The sequence below is a fragment of the Humulus lupulus genome, chromosome 5, assembly GCF_963169125.1.
Source record: "Humulus lupulus chromosome 5, drHumLupu1.1, whole genome shotgun sequence".
NCBI lineage: Eukaryota > Viridiplantae > Streptophyta > Magnoliopsida > Rosales > Cannabaceae > Humulus > Humulus lupulus.
Window position 1 is genome coordinate 162060784 of NC_084797.1, and position 25654 is coordinate 162086437.

Below are 25654 nucleotides of genomic sequence, written 5' to 3' on the forward strand. Positions count from 1 at the left end.
TTGTATTGCTACAAAGTTATGCCCTTCGGTCTAAAGAATGCAGGCGCAACATACCAGAGGTTGATGCATAAGCTGTTTTCCTCATTACTCAGGAGAAATATGGAGGTTTATATTGACGATATGGTCATCAAGTCCAAACAAGGCTCTTCACATATAAACGATTTGACTGAGTGTTTCGACATCCTTGATGCTTATAAAATGAAATTAAACCCCTCGAAATGTGTCTTTGAGGTGTCCTCTGGACAGCTCTTGGGATACGTCGTCAGTCAGAGGGGCATCGAGGCGAACCCAACACAAATTGCATCCCTCTCAGAAGTCAAAGAGCCCCGAACCGTCCGAGACATATAGGCTCTGACGGGCAAAGTCGTAGCATTAAGCCGATTCATATCACGAATGTCTGACCGTTGCCAACCCTTCTTGCAATGCATAAAAAAATCTACCAACACCACCTGGGGACCAGAGCAGAAAAAAGCATTGGAAGAATTGAAAACTTATTTGAGCTCTCCCCCTATATTGAGCTCCCCCATTGCTAATGAAGATTTATTCTTATATTTTTCTGTCTCACAATTCGCTGTAAGCTCTGTCCTCTTCCGAGAAGAAGCCAATCGTCAGAGGCCGGTGTTCTACTGCAGCAAAATGCTTTTGGACGCTGAAACCCGATACAGTATGATGGAAAAATTGGCACTCGCGCTCCTTACGGCAAAGAAGAAGTTACGACAATATTTTGAAAGCCACACCATCGTTGTATATACGGACTATCCATTGAAGCAAGTATTGAGTAAGCCCGACCTCTCTGGAAGGCTATCTAAATGGGCCATTGAGCTAGGAACATACGATATTCAGTATTCGCCACGAAAAGCTAAAAAAGGACAGGTACTCGCCGACTTCCTGGTTGAAATTCATTCGTTCACCCCTGACGCTCTGCCAGAATTGTTAGAATCAGAAGATTAATGGGTGTGGACGATGTACACTGACGGAGCATCCAAGTCCCAGGGAGCTAGTATTGGCGTCGTATTAGAAGCTCCCTCGGGCCTCAAAATCGAAGAAGCCATTTGTTTAGAGCAATCCACAACGAATAATGAAGCAGAATATGAGGCACTAATCTATGGTTTGGAACTCGCACGGGAGATGGGAATCCAACGTTTGAATGTCAGAGGCGACTCACAGCTTATGATAGAGCAAGTGGCCGGAAATTTTTATACCAAAGCACCCCATCTAGCTAGCCTTCTACAGAAAGTGACTGACTTACGCTCGCATTTTCGCCAGTTCGAACTCATACAAGTACCTAGGGAGCAAAATCAGAAGGCTGACGCCCTTGCCAAATTAGCTTCTGCGGGAGGATGCACACGCCAGTCCTCCATATCTATAAGCCGATCAAGCAAAGATATGGAAGTCTATTCCACCTCATCAGAACCTGAATGCTGGATAGATCCGATCATAAAGTACTTGACCACCTCCGAGCTCCCACCTAATCCGAAAGATGCAAAGCTTCTGCGCCTTCGGGCACAACGCTATTCCATGATCCATGGGACGTTGTACCGAAAATCCTTCAACGGCCCATATCTACGGTGTTTGCTTCCATCAGAAGCTAAAAAATTGTTAGAAGAAATACACGAGGGGACATGTGGAAATCACATAGGGGGACGGAGTTTGGCACACAAGGCACTTACAGCAGGGTATTACTGGCCATACATGATGACAGAAGCGCGGGACTATGCCAAAAAATGCAACAAATGCCAACGGTTTGCACCCACCATCCATCAACCTGCTCAAACCTTACACTCCATCGTTGCACCTTGGCCTTTTGCAAAATGGGGTATGGATGTAGTAGGTGAACTACCTAAGGCTGCTGGTGGAAGACGGTATGCTCTGGTAGCCACTGACTACTTCACAAAGTGGGTTGTGGCAGAGGCATACGTCACGGTCAGCAAAACAGACACTATGTCCTTCATATGGAAACATATTATATGTCAATTCGGAATACCCTGGGAGATAGTCGTGGACAATGGAACTCTGTTCCAAAATGCAAAGGTACAAGAACTATGCGACATGTACAAGATCAAGCTAAGCTTCGCCTCTGTCACTTACCCACAGGGCATGGTCAAGCAGAGGCTTCCAACAAAGTCATCTTTGCCAACATTAAGAAGAATTTGGAAGACAAAAAAGGAGCGTGGGTAGAAGAGTTACCGAAAGTATTATGGGCTTATGGGACAACAAAAAGATCCTCCACGGGGGAATCTCCCTACGCCATGGTATATGGAACAGAGGCCGTCATCCCAACAGAAGTCGGTCTACCTACACTTCGGACGGATATCGCATCTGACCCAACAACAAACAACATTCAATTGATGCACAACCTGGACCTTCTAGAAGAAGCACGTACAATGGCACAATTGCGACTAGAGAATTATCAAAAGGTCGCAGAACGCTACTACAACAAAAGGGTCCACTCACGCACATTTCGAGAAGGTGATTGGGTTCTGCGTAAGGTCACAGGCAACAAGAAGAAGCTAGAGCCTAACTGGGAAGGGCCTTTCCAAATCATTAAAGTACTAGGCAGAGGGTCTTACACTCTAAAGAATGTACGAAGTGGGAAAATTGTACCCCGTACTTGGAATTCAATGTCTTTGAAGCAATATTATTGCTAATAGTTGTACTGTGCAATCCAAAAGTAATACAACAACTTTCCATTTTTTCACATTCTTTTAAATTTCTCTTGTGTATTCAATTCCTTGGCATTATTATCAACCATATTTCACCAAGTCAGACACGTGACAATTAACTTTTTACTCAAAAGGGTTCCTCAATTATATCCTCACCTAACTTTGTAACATTGTTCACGTGTACTCAAAAACCACCTACCACAATGGCTATAAATAAACAATCATCTAATGCTTGAAGTTGCCAACATCCCCTAGCAATACACTGTATGTCTCTAATCTCAAAACATACACCTACACTTCAATAAACAAACAGCAATGATAAAATATAGCGAGGTTCACACCCCGCACGTTGGAACCAGGCTGAATCTCAACAGTTCGTGGCAACAAGGCCACTACACACAGTCTGCGTACAAGATCCTACCGCTTCTGCATGCACGTTTCACTGGATTTTATATCGCATTCTAATCTGACTTGACTAAGCTCACAGGGAGCTACGGCCAGCCATATTGCAGTCTAATCTTCCCTGACTACGCTGATCTGGCCGTCCAACAGAGGTGCACTGCAAACCCTACCCTCTTACCTGCATAAGAGGAGCACCTCCTGCTGTCTAATCTGCCCTGACTATCACAGCAGAACCATCTGCTATCATGCTTCGGATTCCTCACCGATGTACACCAACTGGTTTGGCAATCCAAGGCTGGGAGGAACTTTTCCCGTAGTCGCACCCATATCCTGTACAATGGGTGCCTCTGACAGGATGCGCGGCAGCCCAAACGACCCCCCACCACACTACACGGTATGGGTGCATTGGAAAGATACCTGCCTCACAATCTTGACCTCTTTGCATCTGCTTTGATGCCCTGCTCTATGCTTTGTCCTCCGCGTTCGGTCTGGATCACATCAACCCCTCTGACCTAATGGGAAAGTTTCCATCCCCGGGGGCCGGACCAGTCCCGAACAAGACCACTACAACAACTCCATATGCGTAAGAAATTCCGCTACCCAGCAATAATGGCAACATCGCAGGAGTATGACACACTTATCACTACAACTTAAATTGGTAGATGCTAAGTATGGGCACACATATTTACTCAATTCCTCTCTCAATATTTGTACAGTAACTTAAATTGACAGATGCTAAGCATGGAATCAAAAGGTGATGTATACTCAAAAATAGCAATAAATCAGAAGTTGTTATTTATAAGTTATATTACATTAACAGCAATATTCACTCCTGATTTCATAATTGATCTATTTTCTTGCCCATAATTAATCCCACTCAATACGACGCATGTACTCTGCCATCGCACCCTATAGCTTCGAATAGCCTAACCCATAGCGTTCACACGATATATAGTACGGGATGCCACTTCTGATAAGCTCTTCCATAGCCCACGTTGAGTAAAGCCACTGTGGGTTGTCAAAGATTCTCCTCAAAAAGGGAACCTTCGTCCACTCACGGTGCTCACCTGCAACGACAATGTTGTCAGCTCCAACCCATCACCAAAACACAAAGATGGATCAATCATACAACACTTAACTGGGCATCCTCTCCCACCATCTGTAAAATCTTTCGCTGTATTTCGCACGCAAAAGGCCTAAAGGGTCTATGAAGCTTCTGATCCGAGTACACCATACGACATACACCTGTCATCACGCCTTCAATTAAGCCCTAAACAACAACAAACCCATACATTACACACACCAAGACAACCAATAGGAAACAAAGTTCTACTTGTATTGATAATGTGCTCTATTACAATCAACTACAAACTGGCGACCTGAAGAGTCCAAATAATGTATATACAGAAGTTAATGACAAAAGTTAACAAAATAATAGTGTGTCGTTCATTCTACGGCACCTCTTTCACCCTCTGGCTTGCCCTCTGCTACAGACGCAGAACTTGATGCCTTCTGATCAGAAGCCACATTGGCAACAATATCTTCAACGGCTTCCCCGTTGGCATTATACATCGATCCCAGTGCATCGCCCCTCAGCTTCAACTTCTCCAGATGACACGGCGGATAAGAAATCTGCAAATCCCCAAGCTCATTCAAATACTTGTCGACGTCATACTCTCCTATCTTTACATCAACGCTCTTACAATACATCTCTAGTTTTGCCCATTTCTCCTCTGGGATCTGCTTCTTATTACGCAATGCCAGATCCAGGTACTTCACAGTATCTACTTCAGCCACCCTCGCAAGCTTGCGTTCGATGATCTCCCGATCTCGAATACGCTGCCTAGTGGTTTCAATCGCTGCCTCTGCTGCCCTCTGCAAAAGCAAAAACATTACGGAATCAACACACGTGTTTTATGGGCCAATTAATTTTCTAATGCATCGGTAACAACAGAAGAGTCGCATACCTCTGCCATCTCCTCCAACTGCTTCTTGGCTTCGATTACCGCCTCTTCTGCTTGCTTCAACTTCTTCCCTAAAAGAAGTTCAGCTTCCAGCTTCTGCTTCTTCGCCTCCGCTGCGCTGGCCTCAAGACTGTTCGCCCTTTGCTCCAGCTCTTTTTTCTCTTTCTCTAAGGTCTCCTTATCAGTCTGCAACGACATAACATCTTCTTCAAGGTCGTTCATCATACTGCTAAGATTCTCCATGCGGGCTTCATGCTGAACGCAGAATTGACTTTTCTCCATCCACTTATTGGTCATATCTACCAAATCGGCTTTCAGTTTATCTTGCTCTACTTCGAGCCCGACAGTGTTTATCAGCTTCTCTTCTATGGCAGTCATCCTCTTTTTTGCCTCTGCCAGCTCCGTTTCTAACCTCTTCATGGCCTCCACAAGCACGTTCCCATTCGCCTCGGCCATCTTTCTCCCTGACCGCTCCTCTTCTAATTTTGCCATCTGCTCCGCCAGTTTGGCACCATTCTGCATAGCTGCCGCATATTCCCGCCTCGCAGCAGATGCGCATACATAGCTCTGTGAAAAATAACTTACACCCATTAAAGATAACACCTTATACAAGCCCAAATTTTTTAATCAACTTACCATCCAGATGTGATCTGATACTTGTTGTAGCAAATCACCCTGCCCACTAAAGGATCCAATCGCTTCTGCCGGCAGATGGGGCCTACTTATACGTAGCATTTCATCCATAACTTCCGCAGACGCAGAAGGCCCATATTCTGACACAGCTCCGGCTCTGTCACTTGCTTCTCCACCTGCAAGCGCAGCTGCAGAAGCAACGTGGGCAACTGGCTTCCCACCTTCTGCTAACGTCGACACCATAATACTATCAGACGCCAACGCAACCATCCCCGCGCCAAAAGAACACGTCTTCGAAGGGCGTATACATATGCTATCATCTTCACCCAAATCACTGGGGAAGTACATTGGCGTATGCACGGCAGAAGACGTTAACTGCTCCAAGAAAGCGCTAGGAGATTCAAAAGTGTCAGTACCCTTCGGGGACACAGCAATATCATCTCATGGATGAGACTCAAGAGCGGTAGGTGGTAATAAGGAAACATCAGCACTGAGAATGTCAACACCTGTCGCTTTGACAACCCCTGATTCCTGGCACCCAGGGATAGTTTTAGACTCAATGGCCTTACTTGCTTCAACTGCCAAAGGAGTGGTATCCGTAGCCTCAAAACCATCTCCGAAGGCATCCTCTAGAAGCTTGTTTTTACGAGAGGCAGAGGAAGGGCGTCTCCCCTCTGAGCCACGTTTATGGCCAACGGCAGACCCTTCAGCCAAATCAGAAGCAGAGGTCAATGCCTCTGACGGCTTCGCACAGACAGCAGGCGACTTCACCTCCGACGGTAAGCCATCCTGCACTCCGTCTCCAGTCGCCACTCCTGATGATTTGGACGGAGAAGAGGAAACGTCCTCTACATGTGCCACCTCTTCTGAGCCTGCTGCCAAGGAAGACCCAATTGCAGGTGAAGCAGAAGATGCCCCAGGTAAATGCCCAACAGGGGCAAATCCCCGTGGCTTCTTGCACAACGAGAGGGCCTGACCTGTTGGTAATTTTCCTGGGGAAAGTTTGGGGATTGCGAAAGCAGATCCTTGAGTAGTGGGGGCAGAACCTTTTGGGATCCGAAGCTTTGACGAAATGCACTTCCCGTCGTCCGAATCTTCGGAAGAGGACTCCTCACGCTCCTTTCTTTTTCCCAAGACGTCTGTAGGCAAAGGTACTTGCTGAAGAGGCTTAATTTGTATAGCGTCAGAAGGCGTGGACGACCGCCCTTGGATACGAGAAGACCTGCGCGATAAGCCGGACTTGTCAGGGGAAGACTCTGCAGCCAGGCCAGAACCCTCCTTCTTTTTACCCTCTGGGACCCCTTGACGTTTGGCACACGCAGCGAAGGTTTCAGAACACGCCCTTTCGAACTCAGCCTTCCTCAGTGTTATCCAGATGTCCGGATAGCGTTTAGATTGATGTCCTCGGGGAAGAAGAATTGTCGATGTCTCTCACGGTAGGTGACCAGAGCTCGCGGATGGACAGAAAGGCTTCGCCTCTCCCGTTTAGTTTCCGGATTACTCTTCCAAGCAAACACAACACGGAAACTCGTCAACTCTCCCGGACTCCCGAAGGGGTATCCTTCAGGGAAGCCCCTTCCAGGAGAAGCTCTTTGAGTGGTCTCCGCGGAAACAGTTTCGTGCCTCGCACGGAACAAAACCAAACGGTCGAGTCCTGGAGGAGGCATATTTGGAATGATATCCGCCTGACACAGGATCCCGCCTGACACGCCCGTCAAGTCAAAGCCGCACACATCCCAGCACGCCTAAGGGTACCTTTTCGCCTACTGTTCCGCTGACAACTTGGAGAAGACGGCTGACTTTGTGTGTTCCCCATACTTTCACGTAAATATACCCACATAGAGTCTTGTAGCCATGATACTACAGTAATTGTATCCCCTATTTATGGCTGGTGTAATTAAGACTCATGTACGTAGAGAAAAACCCTAATCCGAAACCCTAGCTATAAAGACCCCTTCATTTTACAAGAAGAGGGACGGCCAACAAATCACATAGCAAGAACTCTGCTAAAATCTCTCTAGCTTCTTCTTCTTCAAGAGAACCCGAGAGAAACATTGTGAGTGTGTGAAGTTCTTGTACACCAGCCATCTTACTGTAATCCTTTCCAAGTATAATAACATCGACTCGTGGACTAGGGCTCGTTAACGCCTGAACCACGTAAAAACACTGTTTGTTTAGTTATATTTCAGCACTTCTACAGTTCTTATTTTTTTATTATTCTGTTTGTATTCGTTTCCGAAAACCTCAGTAAACATTTTGGTGCTTTCATTGAGAGCTGTAGGAAGTTGTTAGTCAGCTCTTTTTCTGTGTACGTTTTTTGTATTCACTTCGTGCTAAAGAGATGGTGATTACGAGAAAATCCGCTGTTGACAAAAATGCTACGGTCAACCCCGATACTGCGATGGAAGATGTGGTGCAAAGAGAACCCTTGGACTACCAAGGTGAAGACCCGACATCCCGCCAGGATCGGGTCAGTACCGAAGATACAACATACTTAGAAGACGAAGAAGAGTATGTCCAAGACGGTTATTACAAGGACGGCTGCTACTATGAGAAGGACCCAGAACTGGTCCAAGTAGCCGAAGAACTGGAGGTCACCAAAGCCAAGCTTGCTGAGCAGGAGCGCCTCTCCGAAAAAATGCAGCGCATGATGGAGCGCCTCCAAAGCAAGTTCGGAGACCTAGGCGACTCGGATGAGGACGCCTCTATTTTAGGTGGTGCTGATGCCGCTATGCCGGATCCAGCCGCTGCTGGACCATCCAAAGCCGCCCCTAACAAGGGCAAAGAAAAATTTGGAGAGCCTGTACGCGCTGACGCCCCTGCACCTCCTAAAGGCGTGAATCACCAGGCCGACTGCCCCCCCCGCGCGCAGAAGGTCTCTGGCGCTCCTAAGCCCAGACGTCCTTCAGCCCCAAGGGGACACTCTGTGCCTAAAGGGCCTAGTGCTAAGGCACCCAGGCCTAGGGGAAGGAACAACCGCCCCAGTGATTCCGTCAACCAGGACGGTCGGGCTGCGAACTCGCACTCCGAAGATAGCTGGTCCACGGTGGACCTAAGAAGAAAGTTGGAGGCCAAGTATGAAAAGGCCAAAGGAGAGAAGGCCCGGCCTCGCGGAGCTGACCTCCGAAATCATATCAATGACAAGCTCCGGGGACGTGACCTCCCGGAGAGTGATACGAAGAGGCTCGAGGAACAGATTGCCGCCTTGACCAAGCTGGTCCGGAAGCAAAGTGGGGCCCTGTCAGACTCCGAGGAGGAAGACCCGGAACCATGTATTCGGAGGATCGCGGAAACGTCCCTCCCGGATAACTTCAAAATGCCTCACATAGAATTATATGATGGGAGGACAGACCCGCGTACCCATCTAGCTAAATACAACAAAATGATGCAAGTGGCGCGTGTCAGTGAGGACGCCAAATGCATGTGCTTCTCACTCACCCTTACCAAGTCCGCGGAGGACTGGTGGAAGAGATTAGCTCCCGGATCAATCCACAGTTGGAAGGAGCTACAGTTCGCGTTTAGGAGGCAGTTCATTGCTGCCTGCGACCACGACATGGAGGTTGGTTCCTTAACCAACATCAAGCAGCAGCCCAATGAGAACCTCAAAGCTTTCATTCAGAGAATGATGGAAGCTGCTGCAAAGACCAAGGTCAGCGATGACATGAAGCTGATCGCCCTTCAATCGGGCCTTACTGTCGGCTCCCTGCTATGGGGGGAAATGCAGAGGAGACAGGCAGAAACGCTGTCCGAATTCATGTCAAAGGCTCAGGGAATCATCAACCTTGAGGATGCCTACCAGCAGGCCTTTGGAGTTCCCCCAGCTCCAACGCCTTCCGTGACTGCGCCGAGCTTTGCTTCGCAAGCTCCCGCACCAGCCCTCACGCTTCCAGGAGCCCAATTCACTCCAAGTGTGTATGGGCCTTCCGCGTCTGCTCAGACGTCGAGTCAAACCCATTTCTCTGGGTACGGAGCAGTACAAACCGGATGTAGTATCGCTCCTGGCATACCGCAGCCGCAAGCGGAAGCCCCAGAACGAAATTTGAGCCAATCGCAGAGCAAACGAAGCGGAAGAAACTCCAACCAGGGAGACCATGCAAAGAAGCCCCGGAAGGACTATGAGCCCAAGTTCACGGAATATACCAGTTTGATAGACTCGCGAGAGAATGTCTATCGGGCGACCTGTAATATGGTCAACTACAGGAAGCCCCCGGAAGTGTCTCACGGAGGAAGGCGTCCACGAGACTCCAATAAGAGGTGTGAGTTCCACGGAGACGTGGGGCACACCACGAATGAGTGCCTTCAGCTGAAGGATGAGATCGAGTCCCTGGCAAGAGCGGGACACCTCGGTCAGTGGGTGAGGATACCCATTATCTATCCCGGACAGGGGGTAGTTCACGGAGCTGCATATTCCACGGGACAGAGGGGGACCGCTAGCGCTCCTGGAGCCGGTCACCCCCAAGCTCCCGGGTCGCAGTTCCCAGCGCTTCCTGCTCCACCCGCTCCGGCGCCCATTGCCTTGTTGGCTCCAGGACCGGGCAACCCATATCCGCCCGGCCTTGCTCCGCCACCCGTTGACGGACACGTTGCCACCATTTCCGGAGGACCACACCTTGCCGGAAGCACCCGCAACTCCCAGAAGAGGTACATGAGGGAGTTAGAACACACCGGGGAGATGTACGCCTTGGTTCAATCACCTGCTCAACGTCCCCGAATGATGGACCTTCCCATCACCTTCACGGAGGACGACGCTCGGCATGTGCACTTCCCCCACAACGATCCCCTCGTGGTGGAAGCCCAGATTGCCAATAAGAAGGTCTCACGGATCTTGGTCGATAACGGAAGCTCCGTAAACATCCTCTTCAAAGCGGCCTTCCATGCGATCGGATTGACCGAGACAGACCTGGCCCCATGCCCCATACAGCTTCAAGGGTTCAATGGGGATGCACTCATGCCATTAGGCAAAATTCAACTTCCAGTCACCCTCAGAGGAGAGAGCGACGCTTGTGCCTTCAAGCACAGCACATTCGTGGTGGTCGACTGCCCCACGGCGTACAATGCCATTCTAGGCCGACCGGTCCTAATAGATTGTGGGGCCATAACCTCGATACGCCATTTATGCTTGAAGTTCCCATGCGACGATGGGCGTATCGGCACCCTCTGAGGAGACCAACGGAGTGCACGAAGCTGTTACAACGTCTCCGTCCGATCCGTCTACACGGTCCAGGAGACGGTTGCTGCCGTTCCTTTAGCGGAAGAATTACCAGAAACTGGGGGTGCTCAAGGGGCATACTTTGACGAACTCGACCCAAGAGTGGGAATCGAGAAAGCAATAGAGCCGATGGAGGAAGTCGAAGAGGTGATCCTCAACCCGGGAGAACCCACCAAAGTCATTCAGGTGGGGAAAAACCTGCCGTCGGCCATTCGAGATAAGATCGTGGCCACTGTGAAGGATAATCAGGATATCCTGGCATGGTGCCACGCTGATATGACGGGGATTAATCCTAATGTTGCGTGCCACGCGCTCAACATAGACCCATCCGCAACTCCAATTCGCCAAAAGAGGAGGCCGTTAGACCCAGTGAGGGTCGAAGCCGTCAAAGCTGAAGTGGACAAGTTGATGTCCATAGGCTTTCTCCAGGAGTCGCACTATCCCGTGTGGTTGGCCAACCCAGTTCTGGTCCCGAAACCCGATGGGTCCTGGAGAATGTGCATCGACTTCACGGACCTAAACAAGGCCTGCCCGAAAGATTGTTTCCCTCTTCCGCGAATCGATCAGATGGTAGACGCTACTTCCGGGTACGAACTCTTATCCTTCATGGATGCGTACTCCGGATACAACCAGATCAAGATGCATGTCGCGGACCAGGAACACACCAGCTTCCTCACGGACAAGGGTGTCTACTGTTACGTGGTCATGCCTTTCGGTTTGAAGAATGCTGGGGCGACGTACCAGCGTCTAGTAAACAGAATGTTCAAGGACCAACTGGGGAGGAACATGGAGGTGTACGTGGACGACATGTTGGTAAAGTCCAAGACCTCCGGGGACCACAGTGACGACCTTGAGGAAGCTTTCGCCGTGATCCGAAAGTACGGGATTAAACTGAATCCAAAGAAATGTACTTTCGGGGTCTCGTCTGGGAAGTTCCTCGGTTTCATTGTCAGCTCCCGCGGAGTGGAAGCCAACCCTGAGAAAATAAAGGCGTTCATAGATATGCCTTCCCCCCAGAAACATAAGGATGTCCAGAGCGTTACCGGAAGGATAGCTGCCCTCAGCCGCTTCGTATCCAAGGCCACTGACAAGTGTATCCCCTTCTTCAATGTGTTGCGAGGAAACAAGAAGTTCGAGTGGACCCCCGAATGCGAAGCAGCCTTCCAACACCTCAAAGAACATTTAACCCGATCTCCCATTCTGTCCAAACCCGTCGAAGGAGAGGCGTTGTTCTTATACTTAGCTGTGACTGAGCACGCAGTGAGTGCCGCTCTCGTCCGGGAAGATGGCCGTATCCAACTCCCTGTGTATTACGTAAGCAAGAGGTTATTGGACGCCGAGTCCAGATATTCAATGATCGAGAAACTCTCCCTCTGCTTGCTAATTGCTTCACGGAGGCTGAGGCCATATTTCCAGGCGCACACCATCAAAGTACTCACCAACCACCCTCTCCGACAAGTCTTGCAGAAGCCCGAGTCTTCTGGCAGATTTCTTAAGTGGACCATGGAACTGAGCCAGTTCGACGTCCACTACCAACCACGTGTTTCCATAAAAGGTCAAGCTCTCGCGGACTTTATTGTGGAATGCTCGGGAATGAATGACCTCCCGGAAGATCCTGTCCCGGAACTTCCCACATGGAAGGTCTATGTAGACGGAGCCTCAAATGAAAAAGGAGCTGGAGCGGGGGTCATCCTAATATCTCCCCAAGGGCATCAGCTCCAGAGCGCCATCCATTTCGCGTTCCCAGCATCCAACAATGAGGCAGAACACGAAGCCATGTTAGCTGGATTACGACTGGCCAGAGAAGTCGGAGCCCAAAAAATCGAAGTATACAGCGACTCCCTACTTGTGGTAAACCAAATATCCGGGGAATACCAGACGAAAGGCGAAAGGATGGCTGCCTATGTGTCTCTCTCCCGTGACCTACTGCAGCATTTCAAAGGCTACCAAATCCGCCAGGTCCCCCGGGACCAGAACTCACTCGCGGACACGCTGGCCAAGCTTGCAACGGACCCGGAGATTGAACAGTATGGCTTAGTCCCCATCGGGCACTTAGAAGCCCCCAGTACTGAGACACGAAGGATAAACGCCATCATCGATCATTCCAACTCCTGGATAGGACCCATCCTCAGATTTCTCACCACCGGAGAGCTCCCCACTGATAAAGCTGACGCAAGGAAGCTCCAATATCAAGCTCCCCGATACGTGGTTATGGATGGAAAGCTTTACCGCAGGGGGTTGTCCATACCCTTCCTTAGGTGTGTTTCCGGAACCGAAGTCAGCACCATCATCCATGAGGTTCACGGAGGCTTCTGTGGCGATCATACCTCCGGGCTGAGCCTCTCCAAAAAGATCCTTCGACAAGGATACTTCTGGCCCACCATGAAGAAGGATTGTGTGGATTATGTCTGGAAATGTGAGCAGTGCCAGAGGTACGCCAAGGTTCCGCGAGCGCCGCCTACAGAAATTACCCTAATGACCAGCCCCTGGCCGTTCGCCGTTTGGGGCATTGACCTAGTAGGTTCCCTCCCAACTGGAAAGGGTGGAGTGAAGTATGCCATAGTCGCGGTAGACTACTTCACCAAATGGGCTGAAGCTGAACCTATGAACACGGTCACATCTAAAAAAGCACTGGACTTTGTCATCAGGAATATAGTGTGTCGTTTTGGGCTTCCACGAAAAATTGTGTCCGACAACGGAAAGCAATTTGACAGTGAGCACTTCACGAACTTCTGTGCTTCGCATGGAATTATCAAAAGCTTTTCCGCAGTCGCCAGACCCTAGGCTAATGGGCAAGTGGAAGCTGTAAACAAAATATTAAAGACCACGTTGAAGAAAAAACTCCAAGCCTGCAAGGCTCACTGGCCGGAAGAACTTCCGCGAGTACTTTGGGCCTATCGCACAACAGAGAGAACTTCGACGGGGCACACGCCTTATTCCATGACCTTCGGTTGCGAGGCCGTCATCCCAGTAGAAACTATGATCCCCTCTCACAGGCAAGATACCTACGACCCTACCCGGAACCATGCCCTTCTCCAGGAGTCCTTGGACATGATCGAAGAGCTCCGGGAGCAGTCGCAGGTCCAACTAAAAATGTACCAAGGCAAGATAGCCCGACACTTTAACACGAGAGTCAAGAGCCGTACATTCGAAGTTGGGGATCTTGTCCTACGGAGAGTATTTCCTGCTACGCAGGATCCGGGAGTAGGAGTCCTCGGACCCAACTGGGAAGGCCCCTACGAAGTCCAAGAAAAAGTGGGCCATGGGACGTATCACTTAAAGAGACTCGACGGATCTAAAGTCCCGCGCGCCTGGAACGCGGAGCACCTCCGCCGTTACTACCAGTAGGCCCCGGACCATCCAGTCGGAAGTCCTTGGTGAAATTAGCAAAAGTGAAAAATGTGGAAATAATCCTCCCTGTTGTAAAACTCACGCCTAGCAGGCTAATTTAATGAAACACGGAGAGATTCACTCCGCTTTTACTGCACTTTTTATCCCTGTGTTCAAAGCTGCGTTTAAACAAGTGACCACGCGGTCCGGAGACGTCCGGACCCCACGCTCACTTGGGGGGGTATACATGGCTAAGGCATAGCCATACGCCCCTTGAACAAAACGTACCCAGAACACCACTTATGTACTAGCATTATGTTTGAAATTTTTAAATTGTTTGAAATGTTTAAATTGTTAAGCTTAGGTTTATTTGTTGCCATGAACATGCTTGCATTACGTGTCATATGTGCATTATGTGCTTATGTGAAAATTGCCATGGAAATGCCTGCCAGTATGTATCATGAAAATTATCTCCTGTGTAGCCCAGCGATGGACAGGACTGGGGGTTGAGGCACGTTCATAGAGCTACGCCAAAACACCCCCAACTCCCTGACAAGTCCTTTGCAGAATACTCCGCGATCGCTGTAGAGCTTTGCTTCGCAAGCTCCAGCTCCGGATCCCGCAAGGCGAAAGATGGCAAGATCCGTGATCATTGTAGAGCTCTGCTTCGCAAGCTCCAGCTCCGGGTCCCGCAAGGCGAAAGATGACAAGATCCGCGACCATTGTAAGCCTTGCTTCGCAGGCTCCAGCTCCGGATCTCACAAAATAATGCATGGCGAGCTCCTCGACCATTGCAAGTCTCAGCTCCAGGAGCAGACATGGTCGATCCCCCACTCACAGCAGGCCTTGCTTCGCAAAGCCCCTGGTCCGGGATCACACCTGGTGGGCGTGGCGATTTCCCCGACAGCAACGAGCCTTGCCTCGCAGGGCTCCATGCCAGGTCCCTGAAGTCAGCCACCATGAGGTTCGCAACAACAGTTAGTTTTGCTTCGCAAAGATCTAACCTTAAGTCTAGCGACGCTCACCAAAAGAACTCCCGTTCCAAACCATGGAACGACTCACCTTAGCAATCCCAGCGAACAGTATAACTACAAGTCCCGGGATTGGCTATTTGCCTTAGGAAAGCTAAAATACGGTGAAAGGAACCTGGCCGTTGGAACCAGGAAACCTTCGTAACCTAAAAACTACGTGGGAAAAGACATCATCCGTTAGAGCTTCAAGTGGGAAGTGCATAGGTTTTGGCCGTTGGAACCAAAACCTCATACGCCCCTACAACAGTTTCTACCGTATAAAAGTCTACCCTAAGCGCAAAGATAAATAAAGAACTCGGCAAAAAAGAAAGGAGAATGCTATAATTATGGCAAATATGTCCGCAATGAAAAAAACTCAAAATGAAAAATAAATTAAAGATAAAACCCCTTCAAGCATTGGGGGTAACTGCTGCTTCCACGACCGCGGCTTCGGGGGCATTGGCTTCAACTGAGGCTGGCGGAGTCGGCTCATTGGAAGGCGGAACTTTGTCATGAGAAGGTTCAGAGGTCCCCGCCTCTCCGGGATCTCCCACCTCAGGAGCTCCAGCACGTTCGTCAATGTTGTATGTTTGGACGTACGCCTCTGGGCCTTGATCCCGCACGAGTAGCTTCTCCCTCATGGCTTCGGCATCATCTCCCAGATAGCCTAATACCTCCGGGTTCACTTTCCAGAGTTGATGCATGAGGACCACATGCGATATATTAATCGTCCTGTTCAGTATCACCTCAGCATCCTCCTTCTCCTTCAAGCGCTCCGCCTCGGAGGTTGCCAGCTGTGCCTCCGCGACAGTTAGTTGAGCCCTCAATTTTTCCATTTCGGCCTTGGAGGCATCACACTCCCCCTTAAGAGAATCAATCTCCTTGCGCTGCTCCCTATTTTGGCTCAGCACGGATTGCTTCTCGGTCACATGCCCCCTGGCAGTGAATTGCAAGGCCCCGATCTCTTTATCCTTCTCGGCGAGCCCCAACTGCTGCATAGACATGAGATCCCTGCTCCTCTTATGGAGTTGCTCCTCCTCGTGCAGCTTACTCTGAAGAGTGGAATATTCCTCTTGCTGCTTAAGGAGGAGATCATTTTTTGATTGCAAGCGAGCTTCCAAGGTATCCTTCTCCACCTTGGCTTGGGACAGCTCTTCCCGGAGCTTGGAGTTTTCGGCCTTCATCCCATCCAACCGCTGTCTAAACTCATTCTCTGCCTTGGCCCGGTACTCTTGGTATTTGGCAAGATATTTCTTGTCCGCCTCTTCCTCAGCCGTGCGCCGGGCCTGATCAATCTTCTCCGAAGCCTCCAAGGCCTGTTGGGTCAGTTTCTGCTTCTCCGCCTCCAAGGCCTGGCGAGCCAGCTGGCTCTCCTCCAGTTGAACCAGAACTGCACCAACCTCCTGGAACGAGCGTTCCGCGATCATAGAGTCCTGCAAGGAAAGACAACAGAATGAGCTAAAGCCGGATCAAAAGACAGATGATCCCAAAAAAAACAACAACTGACGGCTTACCCCGGACAGTTGCTGCTTCACAGCGTGTGTCAGCAACAGCGGATCCTTACTGCTACTGATGGCCCATTTCTCAGAATTGAGCTCGCACAAGCTCAGGGCCATGTCCTCCATCATCTCAGCTCCGAACGGCGCCAATGCACGTCCGAGCCTAGGCACCAGCCTCTTCTCCAAGGCTGGACCATCCAAAACCGCTCCGGCCGGGTGAAGGGATCTCACCCCCTCGGCCAGCTCAGCTCTCTTCACGGCAGACAAGTTATCTGCCCTTCCCTGAGTGACAGCCTTCTCCGCCTCTAACCGCCTCTTCAAAAAACTATCGGCCCGTCTTACACCCTCCAGGAGAGCAACGGGGAAACTGGTTGGCTTCCGCGGGAAGTGGAACTTCAGGCCAGGCAGAGGAAGGTTGGTTGTCTGAGAAGAAGGAGACCCCGGAAGGGTGGACCCCCTTTGGGCTGGGGGAGGAGGCAGACGGGGTATTAAGGCCCCGGTCTGTTGCTTTTGCTGCTGCGGCAGCAGAAGTAATTGCCCTTGTTGCTGCTGCTGGTTTGGATGTTGTTGTTGCTGCTGCTGTGACGTTGGTGATTGTCTCTGTTGTTCTTGTTGCTGCTGTTGTTGTAGTTGTGGTTGCTGTCGTTGCTGTTGTTGTTGCCTTCGACCGGGAGAAGAGTGTCTAAGGCGTTTGTTCTTAGCGCCCTCAGCATCTTCTCCGGGACGCTTACTCACCCCAGTTGTCCTCACGGGGAACACAAGCCCTTCCCCGTCGCTGTTGCTACTCGAGACCATCATAGTCTCGGAAGGCCCGTCAGCAGGAGACTTCTCTACCCTCGGAGACGCTTGCGCCTCGCCACTTGTCTTCTTGGGGGAGGCAGCTTTACCTCCCCTACCAGCCTTGGTCTTCCGTCCTTTCCCCGTGGACGGGTCTTGGCTGGTGGCAGCCTTCTTAATGAGCAAAGTAACCCACCCCAACATCTTGGCTTCTGGATACTCTGCAAGAAACGTACAAAGCAAGGTTAACGAACCAACAAGTAATGAGAAAGAAGATAAGCGGAAGACAAGACAATCAACAACATAAAAGCACAAGCAAGCCCGCCAGCAGGGAACAAGAAACGAGAAAAAGAAAAGTTTGAAGGGGACGACCATGCACGAGAAACGTGGATGGCCTTCCCCGAGCAAAACAAAACACCGCTTCCTGCTCCAGGAAGCTCCCGTACTCCTTGAAGTCCGGGAATGACATGCTGAGGGAAGAAGGGTCAACCATGATGACACCTTCTGGCAGACTACCGTCACTCAGACACCCGAGGAGCTCATCTACCCTATCGCAGTATCTGTCGAAGGGTATCCTATGCGGATCTAGCCTAAGGAAACGAGGATCAAACCCCATCTGAGAGGTCCGGGAAACCTCAGGCAGGCTGGGGGTGTGGATCAATCGAAAACTAGTCTTACCTCTCCCGGAGGTACTAGCCCTCGGAGCCCCTTCGTTAGGGTAAGCCGCGGCGTGGCGAGCCTCGATCTCCTCTTCCTCCGGCTGGGGGTCGGGGAATCTCTCCGCCCAACTAGGAGATAAAGTATTTTCATCCCGGGCTGCTTGGGTGATCACCTTGGACAGCTCCAGGGCAATCTGCTCCCGGATGTCGGCTGACACCTGACTTTGCCCCCTGCCACTCACTGGCTCGATGTTTTGGAAAGAGGCGAGTAGCCCATACTCCTTCAACGATTCGGAGGACACAAGTCCCTCCACTTTCAACTCTTCCTCAGAAAGCCCTTCGTAGAACTTGGACCTCCTTATCATCTCTGCGCAGCGAGGTGTCCGCGGAACGACTTCTGAAAAAATCAAATACAAGCGTTAGAGATCCTCCCAAAAGGAAAATCAAACGCGAAGAAACAAAGTTGAAAAGGAGAGGAAGAAGCACTTACCAGGGATTTTGAAGTCCAAAGATAGGGCTGGTACCCTCTTCAGCGGGAAGCCAGTCGTCAGGAACCAGTATTCCCGGAGGTCTGGAACCCTCGCGGTATGGCAAGTGGGGCACATCACATCCGGGTGCCTTTCCAGCCTGTAAAACCCCACCTTGTCTGAATGACCCCTCATAGGCTGAGACTTCAACCCGTAGAAGTACAGCACCTCCTCCGGGGTAGGAGCTTCCAGTTTCCGGGACTTGCAAAAGATGAACCACCCCGCTAGGAGCTTGTAGCTGGGAGGAATCAACTGGAAGGGGGCAATCCCCGCCTTCACACAGAAATTGGCGAAGTAACTCCTTAGGGGCAAGTGCGCCCCACACACTATGTGTGCCCAGCTCCAGGCACCAAAGCCCTCGTGACTCTGGCTAGCTGACTCGCCCAGCACCGACAGACGGTGCCACATCAGACCTGGGATGTTCTTCAGGCCTGCCTCGGAGGAATACAGCTCCAGCATGCCATAATTCCTGAAAAGGTTCGGCTTTTGGTCCATCTCCCAGATGGAACTATTGGAGGTCGGTGGGCTAGCCGCGACCACTTTCGCCTTTCCTTTCCCCTTTGCACCAGCGATAGGAGAGCCCTTCTCTTGGGCAGAATCAGCCTCCCCCACAGCAAGGAGTTGTTCCTTTGAGATGTTCGTCACTGGACAAAAGAAAGAAAGAAGAAAACACTCTAAGCAGTCAGCACCCTTGTCATACCCTAGTGGTATCAAAGGCGTCGGGGAGACCCTCCTCGAAAACTGCTTGGAGAGGCTCCCACCGAGCTTACCGAGGGATTGGCACCATGCCACCCGAAGGGCAGCAAGGAACCGGACTCAGACTCCGAGCCTAATCCCACCAAAAGAAGTGTTTTTCCAGAGAAAGACACCCTAAAGGCGTTCATGCTTATGCCCTAAAACAGCAAAACAAGGAACGGCTTTCCAAACGCAAATCGCCAAAGCATGCAAAAAAGGCTACTTATCGACTCACATCAATCACATGCCTACCAAAGCCCTATTCACGCATGCACATAAGCGATAATGGCAGAAACCTCTACTCTAACAACTACCAACAACCTAAGGTTTGGGAGGAAAGAGCAAAGTAGAAATACTTACTGATATTCGGGTAGTTGGAGGTTGAAGGAGTAACTGGATCACTGCACAGCACGATCGCGAGAAGTAAAAGCTGCAAAGACGAACGGCGATTCAAACCAGGAACTTCGGCGAATAAACCCACTGCCAAATCAACAGAAAAGTTTCCAGATCCTTACCAAGAGAAATGGCAAGTTCGGAGGAACGGAAGCTGGGAAGCCTGAGAGTTCAAAGGTTTGGAAATCGGAAAATCCGAAAGATAGAGAATTTGAAAGCGTAAAGAGGAAGAAAGGTCCTTTCCCTCGTTTTTATAGCAGGGAGGAAGTCGTTTCGAATTCCTCAAATGGACGGTCCCGATCTTCCCATTCCGTGTGCATCAGATCCAACGGCTGGAGATGAAGCGACGATCCTATTTATGACTCCTCGGATGGGAATAAAGTATTTATTTCCCATCATTACACCACCTCGGGCCCGGAGTACCATTAAAAACCGTCAAATCATTACTCAGATGACTGACGCACGCATACTTAACCAGTCGCCTCACGCACACGTCTTGGTCGCAGAACCATTCCCAGCATGACACGTGGTCCTTGCCGCACTTGAATACCTGAGTTCAAATAGAATAAATTCCCTTTCTTTTTCATACTAACACTCAGACAGAAAAAAGGAATCCTTCCGGGAACACCGAAGGTGGCCCCTCGCCTAATCTACGAGACCGAAATACCTGGAAGACTGTACAAGCCCCCGGAATTCTCAAAGCTTCGTGGCCTTGGGGGGTAAATGTTATCCAGATGTCCGGATAGCGTTTAGATTGATGTCCTCAGGGAAGAAGAATTGTCGATGTCTCTCACGGTAGGTGACCAGAGCTCGCGGATGGACAGAAAGGCTTCGCCTCTCCCGTTTAGTGTCCGGATTACTCTTCCAAGCAAACACAACACGGAAACTCGTCAACTCTCCCGGACTCCCGAAGGGGTATCCTTCGGGGAAGCCCCTTCCAGGAGAAGCTCTTCGAGTGGTCTCCGCGGAAACAGTTCCGTGCCTCGCACGGAACAAAACCAAACGGTCGAGTCCTGGAGGAGGCATATTTGGAATGATATCCGCCTGACACAGGATCCCGCCTGACACGCCCGTCAGGTCAAAGCCGCACACATCCCAGCACGCCTAAGGGTACCTTTTCGCCTACTGTTCCGCTGACAACTTGGAGAAGACGGCTGACTTTGTGTGTTCCCCATACTTTCACGTAAATATACCCACATAGAGTCTTGTAGCCATGCTACTACAGTAATTGTATCCCCTATTTATGGCTGGTGTTATTAAGACTCATGTACGTAGAGAAAAACCCTAATCCGAAACCCTAGCTATAAAGACCCCTTCATTTTACAAGAAGAGGGACGGCCAACAAATCACATAGCAAGAACTCTGCTAAAATCTCTCTAGCTTCTTCTTCTTCAAGAGAACCCGAGAGAAACATTGTGAGTGTGTGAAGTTCTTGTACACCAGCCATCTTACTGTAATCCTTTCCAAGTATAATAACATCGACTCGTGGACTAGGGCTCGTTAACGCCTGAACCATGTAAAAACACTGTTTGTTTAGTTACATTTCAGCACTTCTACAGTTCTTATTTTTTTATTATTCTGTTTGTATTCGTTTCCGAAAACCTCGGTAAACAGTCAGTGACAGAGTTGAAGGAGTAGGAGGAGATTTCTTCAGGAAAGCTCCCAGCTGCTTCGCACATGCTGCGGTAATCTTGCCTAGGGTCATGTCACCCTTCTGCGATCTAACCTGCACAGCTCCAGGGTCGACTCGATCCACGAAACAAAGCCGAGTCATAATCTGCATTTAGTAGGAGTTCAATACACCCCTGATACTAATGGCATTCTCCTTAGATTCGTGAAGGAGCCCCTTCTCTGTCAGCTTGCTCTGTCGCTCAGAACTCATGCTGACTTGAGGCTAAGAAAAATCTGATACAAAGAACCGAAGCAGCGGTACAGAAAGTTAAACTAGTAGACAATCATCCAGATATGATTAATTCACATTAAAATTAATAAGAAACATAACAAAAAACGTGACTCACCTTTTATAAATACCCTAGCCAGAGGGAAAATTTCTAGAGCCAGGAACTCAGGATACCATGCTCCTCCAACAGCGAAGAAGTATTTATCCCAATTTCGATGGGATCTATCGAAATCGGTGAAGATTGTCCGATCCTTTTTGGGAGAGAGGTAGAAAGTTTTCCAAGGCTTTCCCTCTATCACCTTGTTCGTAGACTTGGTGAAGCACGCGTAAATGTCATCCGATTGAATGTTGACATTCCTGAGGCTCCCTATCATCTGAGCCCCGACTATAGACTGAATAACATTTGGGAGAAATTGCGAAATGTGAGCCCCGGAGTTTGAAATTATCTAAACAAGTAAAGCCGGGAGAGGGAAGCGGAGCCATTCGATGTGTCTCAGACTCATGACTATTTCAGTAGGCTTCACTACGTCCTTAAATCGCCATTCTCGAAGCTCAGCCTCCGAGAGCATCCTCACCGTGACATTGTCAGGGATGTCGAACGATTTACGCATGCGTTCGAACGCGTTTTTGTATCCATCACAATCCATAGGGTCGGGAGATGAACGAGAAGACATTATCACACCGAATGAGATGATTATCGAAGGTTTGAACTGAAGGAAATCTCTATGGTTTCTTCGAAGCTTCTCTCTGGAAGTTGGAACAAAGTTTGGGAATTTGAATGAAAATTATTTTGAAACAAAAACTACTTAAATGAAAGGTAAAATTTTGAGCCAAACGTTTTACTCGATAACCCTATTCGCATTAAGTGTAATTTGTCAGGTAATCAAATAATCATGTACCTACGGATTGCCTCGGTTTACGGAGAATGACGGCTTTAGGCGAACCTTTTGGTGTTGAAGAGTCGGCCCAAGATTCTAACAGATTAACACACCACGCCTGTCCGAAGCTTGGGCCAGGGGGCATCTGTTGGGCCCAAAATGTTCGGCCCGAAAACACTTACCTCATTTATCAAATATTCAAAACGGAGCGTTTTGACAAAGAGAGGATCCGAAGGCAGAAGCTGTGGGTCAGAGGCAATCCTCGCCTCTGACCTCTGAGCGAAACATTTTAAAAGTCGGTATTCTTGGAGGGGAATTCAGTTATTCACTTTCCCCTATTTTAGGGTTCACTTGAACCAACTAACTGCTTTGTATATTTCATCCTATAAATATGAGATTTTGAGAAGAGAAAGGGATGGAACTTTGAACTGACTTAAGCATCAGAGCGTCTTTCTTGCAGGTGATCCCGACGAGTCAAAGGCAGATTTCATCACCGGAGAAGAAGCAAGTTGCCGTACATCGTTGGGTTTTTACTTCCCTATATAGAAAGACAAATTGTTGCCCCAACAAGTAGAGAAAGCAAATAAGTGAAGAAAGAGAAATTAAGGTGAAATAAAATAAAGTGACAATGTGAGGAGGGACAAAATAGTAAGTCAAAACAAAGGAAACGAAGTAAGATTGAAATTGATGTTAGGTTAAATAATATACTTTTCTGTTCGAACGGATGTTTATTTCTAATGCATATTAATTATTTGTGTATATATATAGTTTAGGATATTCACGGCGATAATATTCAAATTTTTTCAAAAGTTACACTTTAATATTCAATTTTTTTTTGCGGTAATAATACATAAATCTACAATTTTTGTGCAACCGTTAGTACTTACTGTTAACTATCAGTTAAGTATCTGTATGACACATTTTTATACTTGTAAATTTATGTATTAAAGTGTAACTTTATAAATGATTTAGGTATTATCACCGCCAATATCCCTACATTATTTAAATACCATAAAAATCATTTTAAAATGTTAAAAAATCTAAAAGATTATTATAAACTAATTGATAAAACCAAAATTTGCAAATTCTAAACAACCCAAATTAAAATTGAAACTCAAAATCATCCCAAAATTCATATTATTAATTAGTTTTTAATAATCTTTTAGATTTTTAAAATTTAAAATGATTTTTATAATATTTAAATAATTTAATCTAAAATCATTCCAACATCCATATGTGCCACATGAATACTTAACAGGCAGTTAAGGTGAGTACTAACGGTTGCATCAAAATTGTAGATTTAGGTATTTTCACAAAAAAAAAAAAAATTGGGTATTAAAATGCAACTTTTGAAAAGATTTGGGTATTATCGCCACCAATTAGACTAATAAAAATGTGCCACGGAGATACTTAACGGGCAGTTAACGGTGAGTACTAACGGCTGCACCAAAAATATAAAATTTTGTATTATTACCGCCAAAAAAATGATTTGGGTATTGAAGTGTAACTCTTTAAAAATTTAGGTATTATCGCTGCTAATATCTCAATAGTCTATATTGCAAGTGATTAGTTTGACTACATACAAGACCGGTCCTAGATTAAGGCAGGCCAGTCCGTATCCTAGGCTCCCTTAGTCCAAAAATCTCAAATCTTTACAGTTTCATTTAAAATATAAAAATAAATAATATAATTCTATTTAAATTTAAATATTATTAAAATAATTATAGTCACTAATTAAAAATTTTGATGACCAATTATATAGCGTAGATGTAAAACATGTCAAAGAGTATATACAATGATGCTCATTTAATTCAATTTTATACACTTACTTTTTAGTGAAAATTATATTTTATACGGGTTTTTTGATAAAGTTTTCAAAAATATTGCTTTTTTTTTACAAGTATTATTTTATGGCTTTTTAAAACTTATATTCCCTTCTATGAGATTTTTTTCCCATATTTTTGTAAAAAAATCATTATTATGCTATATTTTTGTAAAAAATCATTATTATGCCATATTTTTTTTTAATTAAATTTGTCCATACAAACTAAGAAAAGTTTAATTACCATATTTTTGCATATTAATAGCTAAAAATCCATATTTATGAAAAAAAACCCTACTTTTTATCTGATCCAATATAATTAATATTGAGTATTCAAATTCACATTCAATTTAAAATATTATACTATTTATTTTTCTATTAATACTAGAACATTACTTTCTAATGGCACCTTTGTGCAAGAAGACTTTACAGGATGTTGAGAAACCAAGCTTGGCATAACTTATTCCCGAATTCTTATGTATTTAATCTAGATTTGTGGAGCTCAGATTATCGACCTTTGGTAAATAGCATTGTTGTGGAGTCGGAGGTACTCTTACTATTAAAACCAGATTCCATTTTTAGAGTGCTTGGGCCGAATAAGTGGAATGTCATGAGATTGTGGACAATAGTTGGGATCCAGGTGTTGTGCTTTCTCTAGTAAAATGTCATGACCAAGGTTAAACAGGTGGCTAATAACTCAAAATGTTGGAATAAGACTTAGTATAAAATGGACTAGTGAGGCAATCCGATTGAAGAGGAAGGAATAGACCAACTTAGACTGTGTGTTGGATAGTCATTCATGGGATAAGTATAGGAAAACCGAGAAAGAACTCGGCATGCTTCTTTATAAAGACGAAAAGTATTGAGCCTCCCGCTCGAAGGACAATTGGCTAAAGATGATATAAAATCTCAGTTTTCTTGTTAAGCTAATTTTGATGTAGTTATAAGTGTAGTTCTAGCCAAAGTCTCTCTAGAAATGAACTTGCAACTTTTACGTCCATTTGTGAAAGAAGATGTGGAAACAACCTTCTTCCAGATGCATCTGAGTAAGAGTTCAAGAATTGATGGTATGAGCGCCAGTTTCTACCAAAATTTTTGGAATAGTGTTGGGTTGAATGTGTGTGCTACATGCCTAGGTGTTCTTAATGGTACCGAGAGTCCAGCAAGCATAAATGGCACTCTCATTACCTTGATCCGTAAGATTAAACATCCTCAACATACAACCGAATATCGACCTATCAGCTTATGTAATT

At 47.6% G+C, this 25654-nt stretch overlaps 1 protein-coding gene across 1 annotated transcript; it reads left to right on the plus strand.

The window, feature by feature from the left end:
* The first annotated feature begins 963 nt into the window (after positions 1-963).
* Positions 964-2178, plus strand: LOC133779627 (uncharacterized). The gene has a single exon (XM_062219567.1). The coding sequence runs from the start codon at positions 964-966 to the stop codon at positions 2176-2178; it is 1215 nt and encodes a 404-aa protein (XP_062075551.1).
* Positions 2179-25654: the final 23476 nt, after the last annotated feature.

What these genes read in the sequence shown, in the direction of transcription:
- LOC133779627 (XM_062219567.1), top strand. Translation starts at nt 964, where the DNA reads ATGTACACTGACGGAGCATCCAAGTCCCAGGGAGCTAGTATTGGCGTC.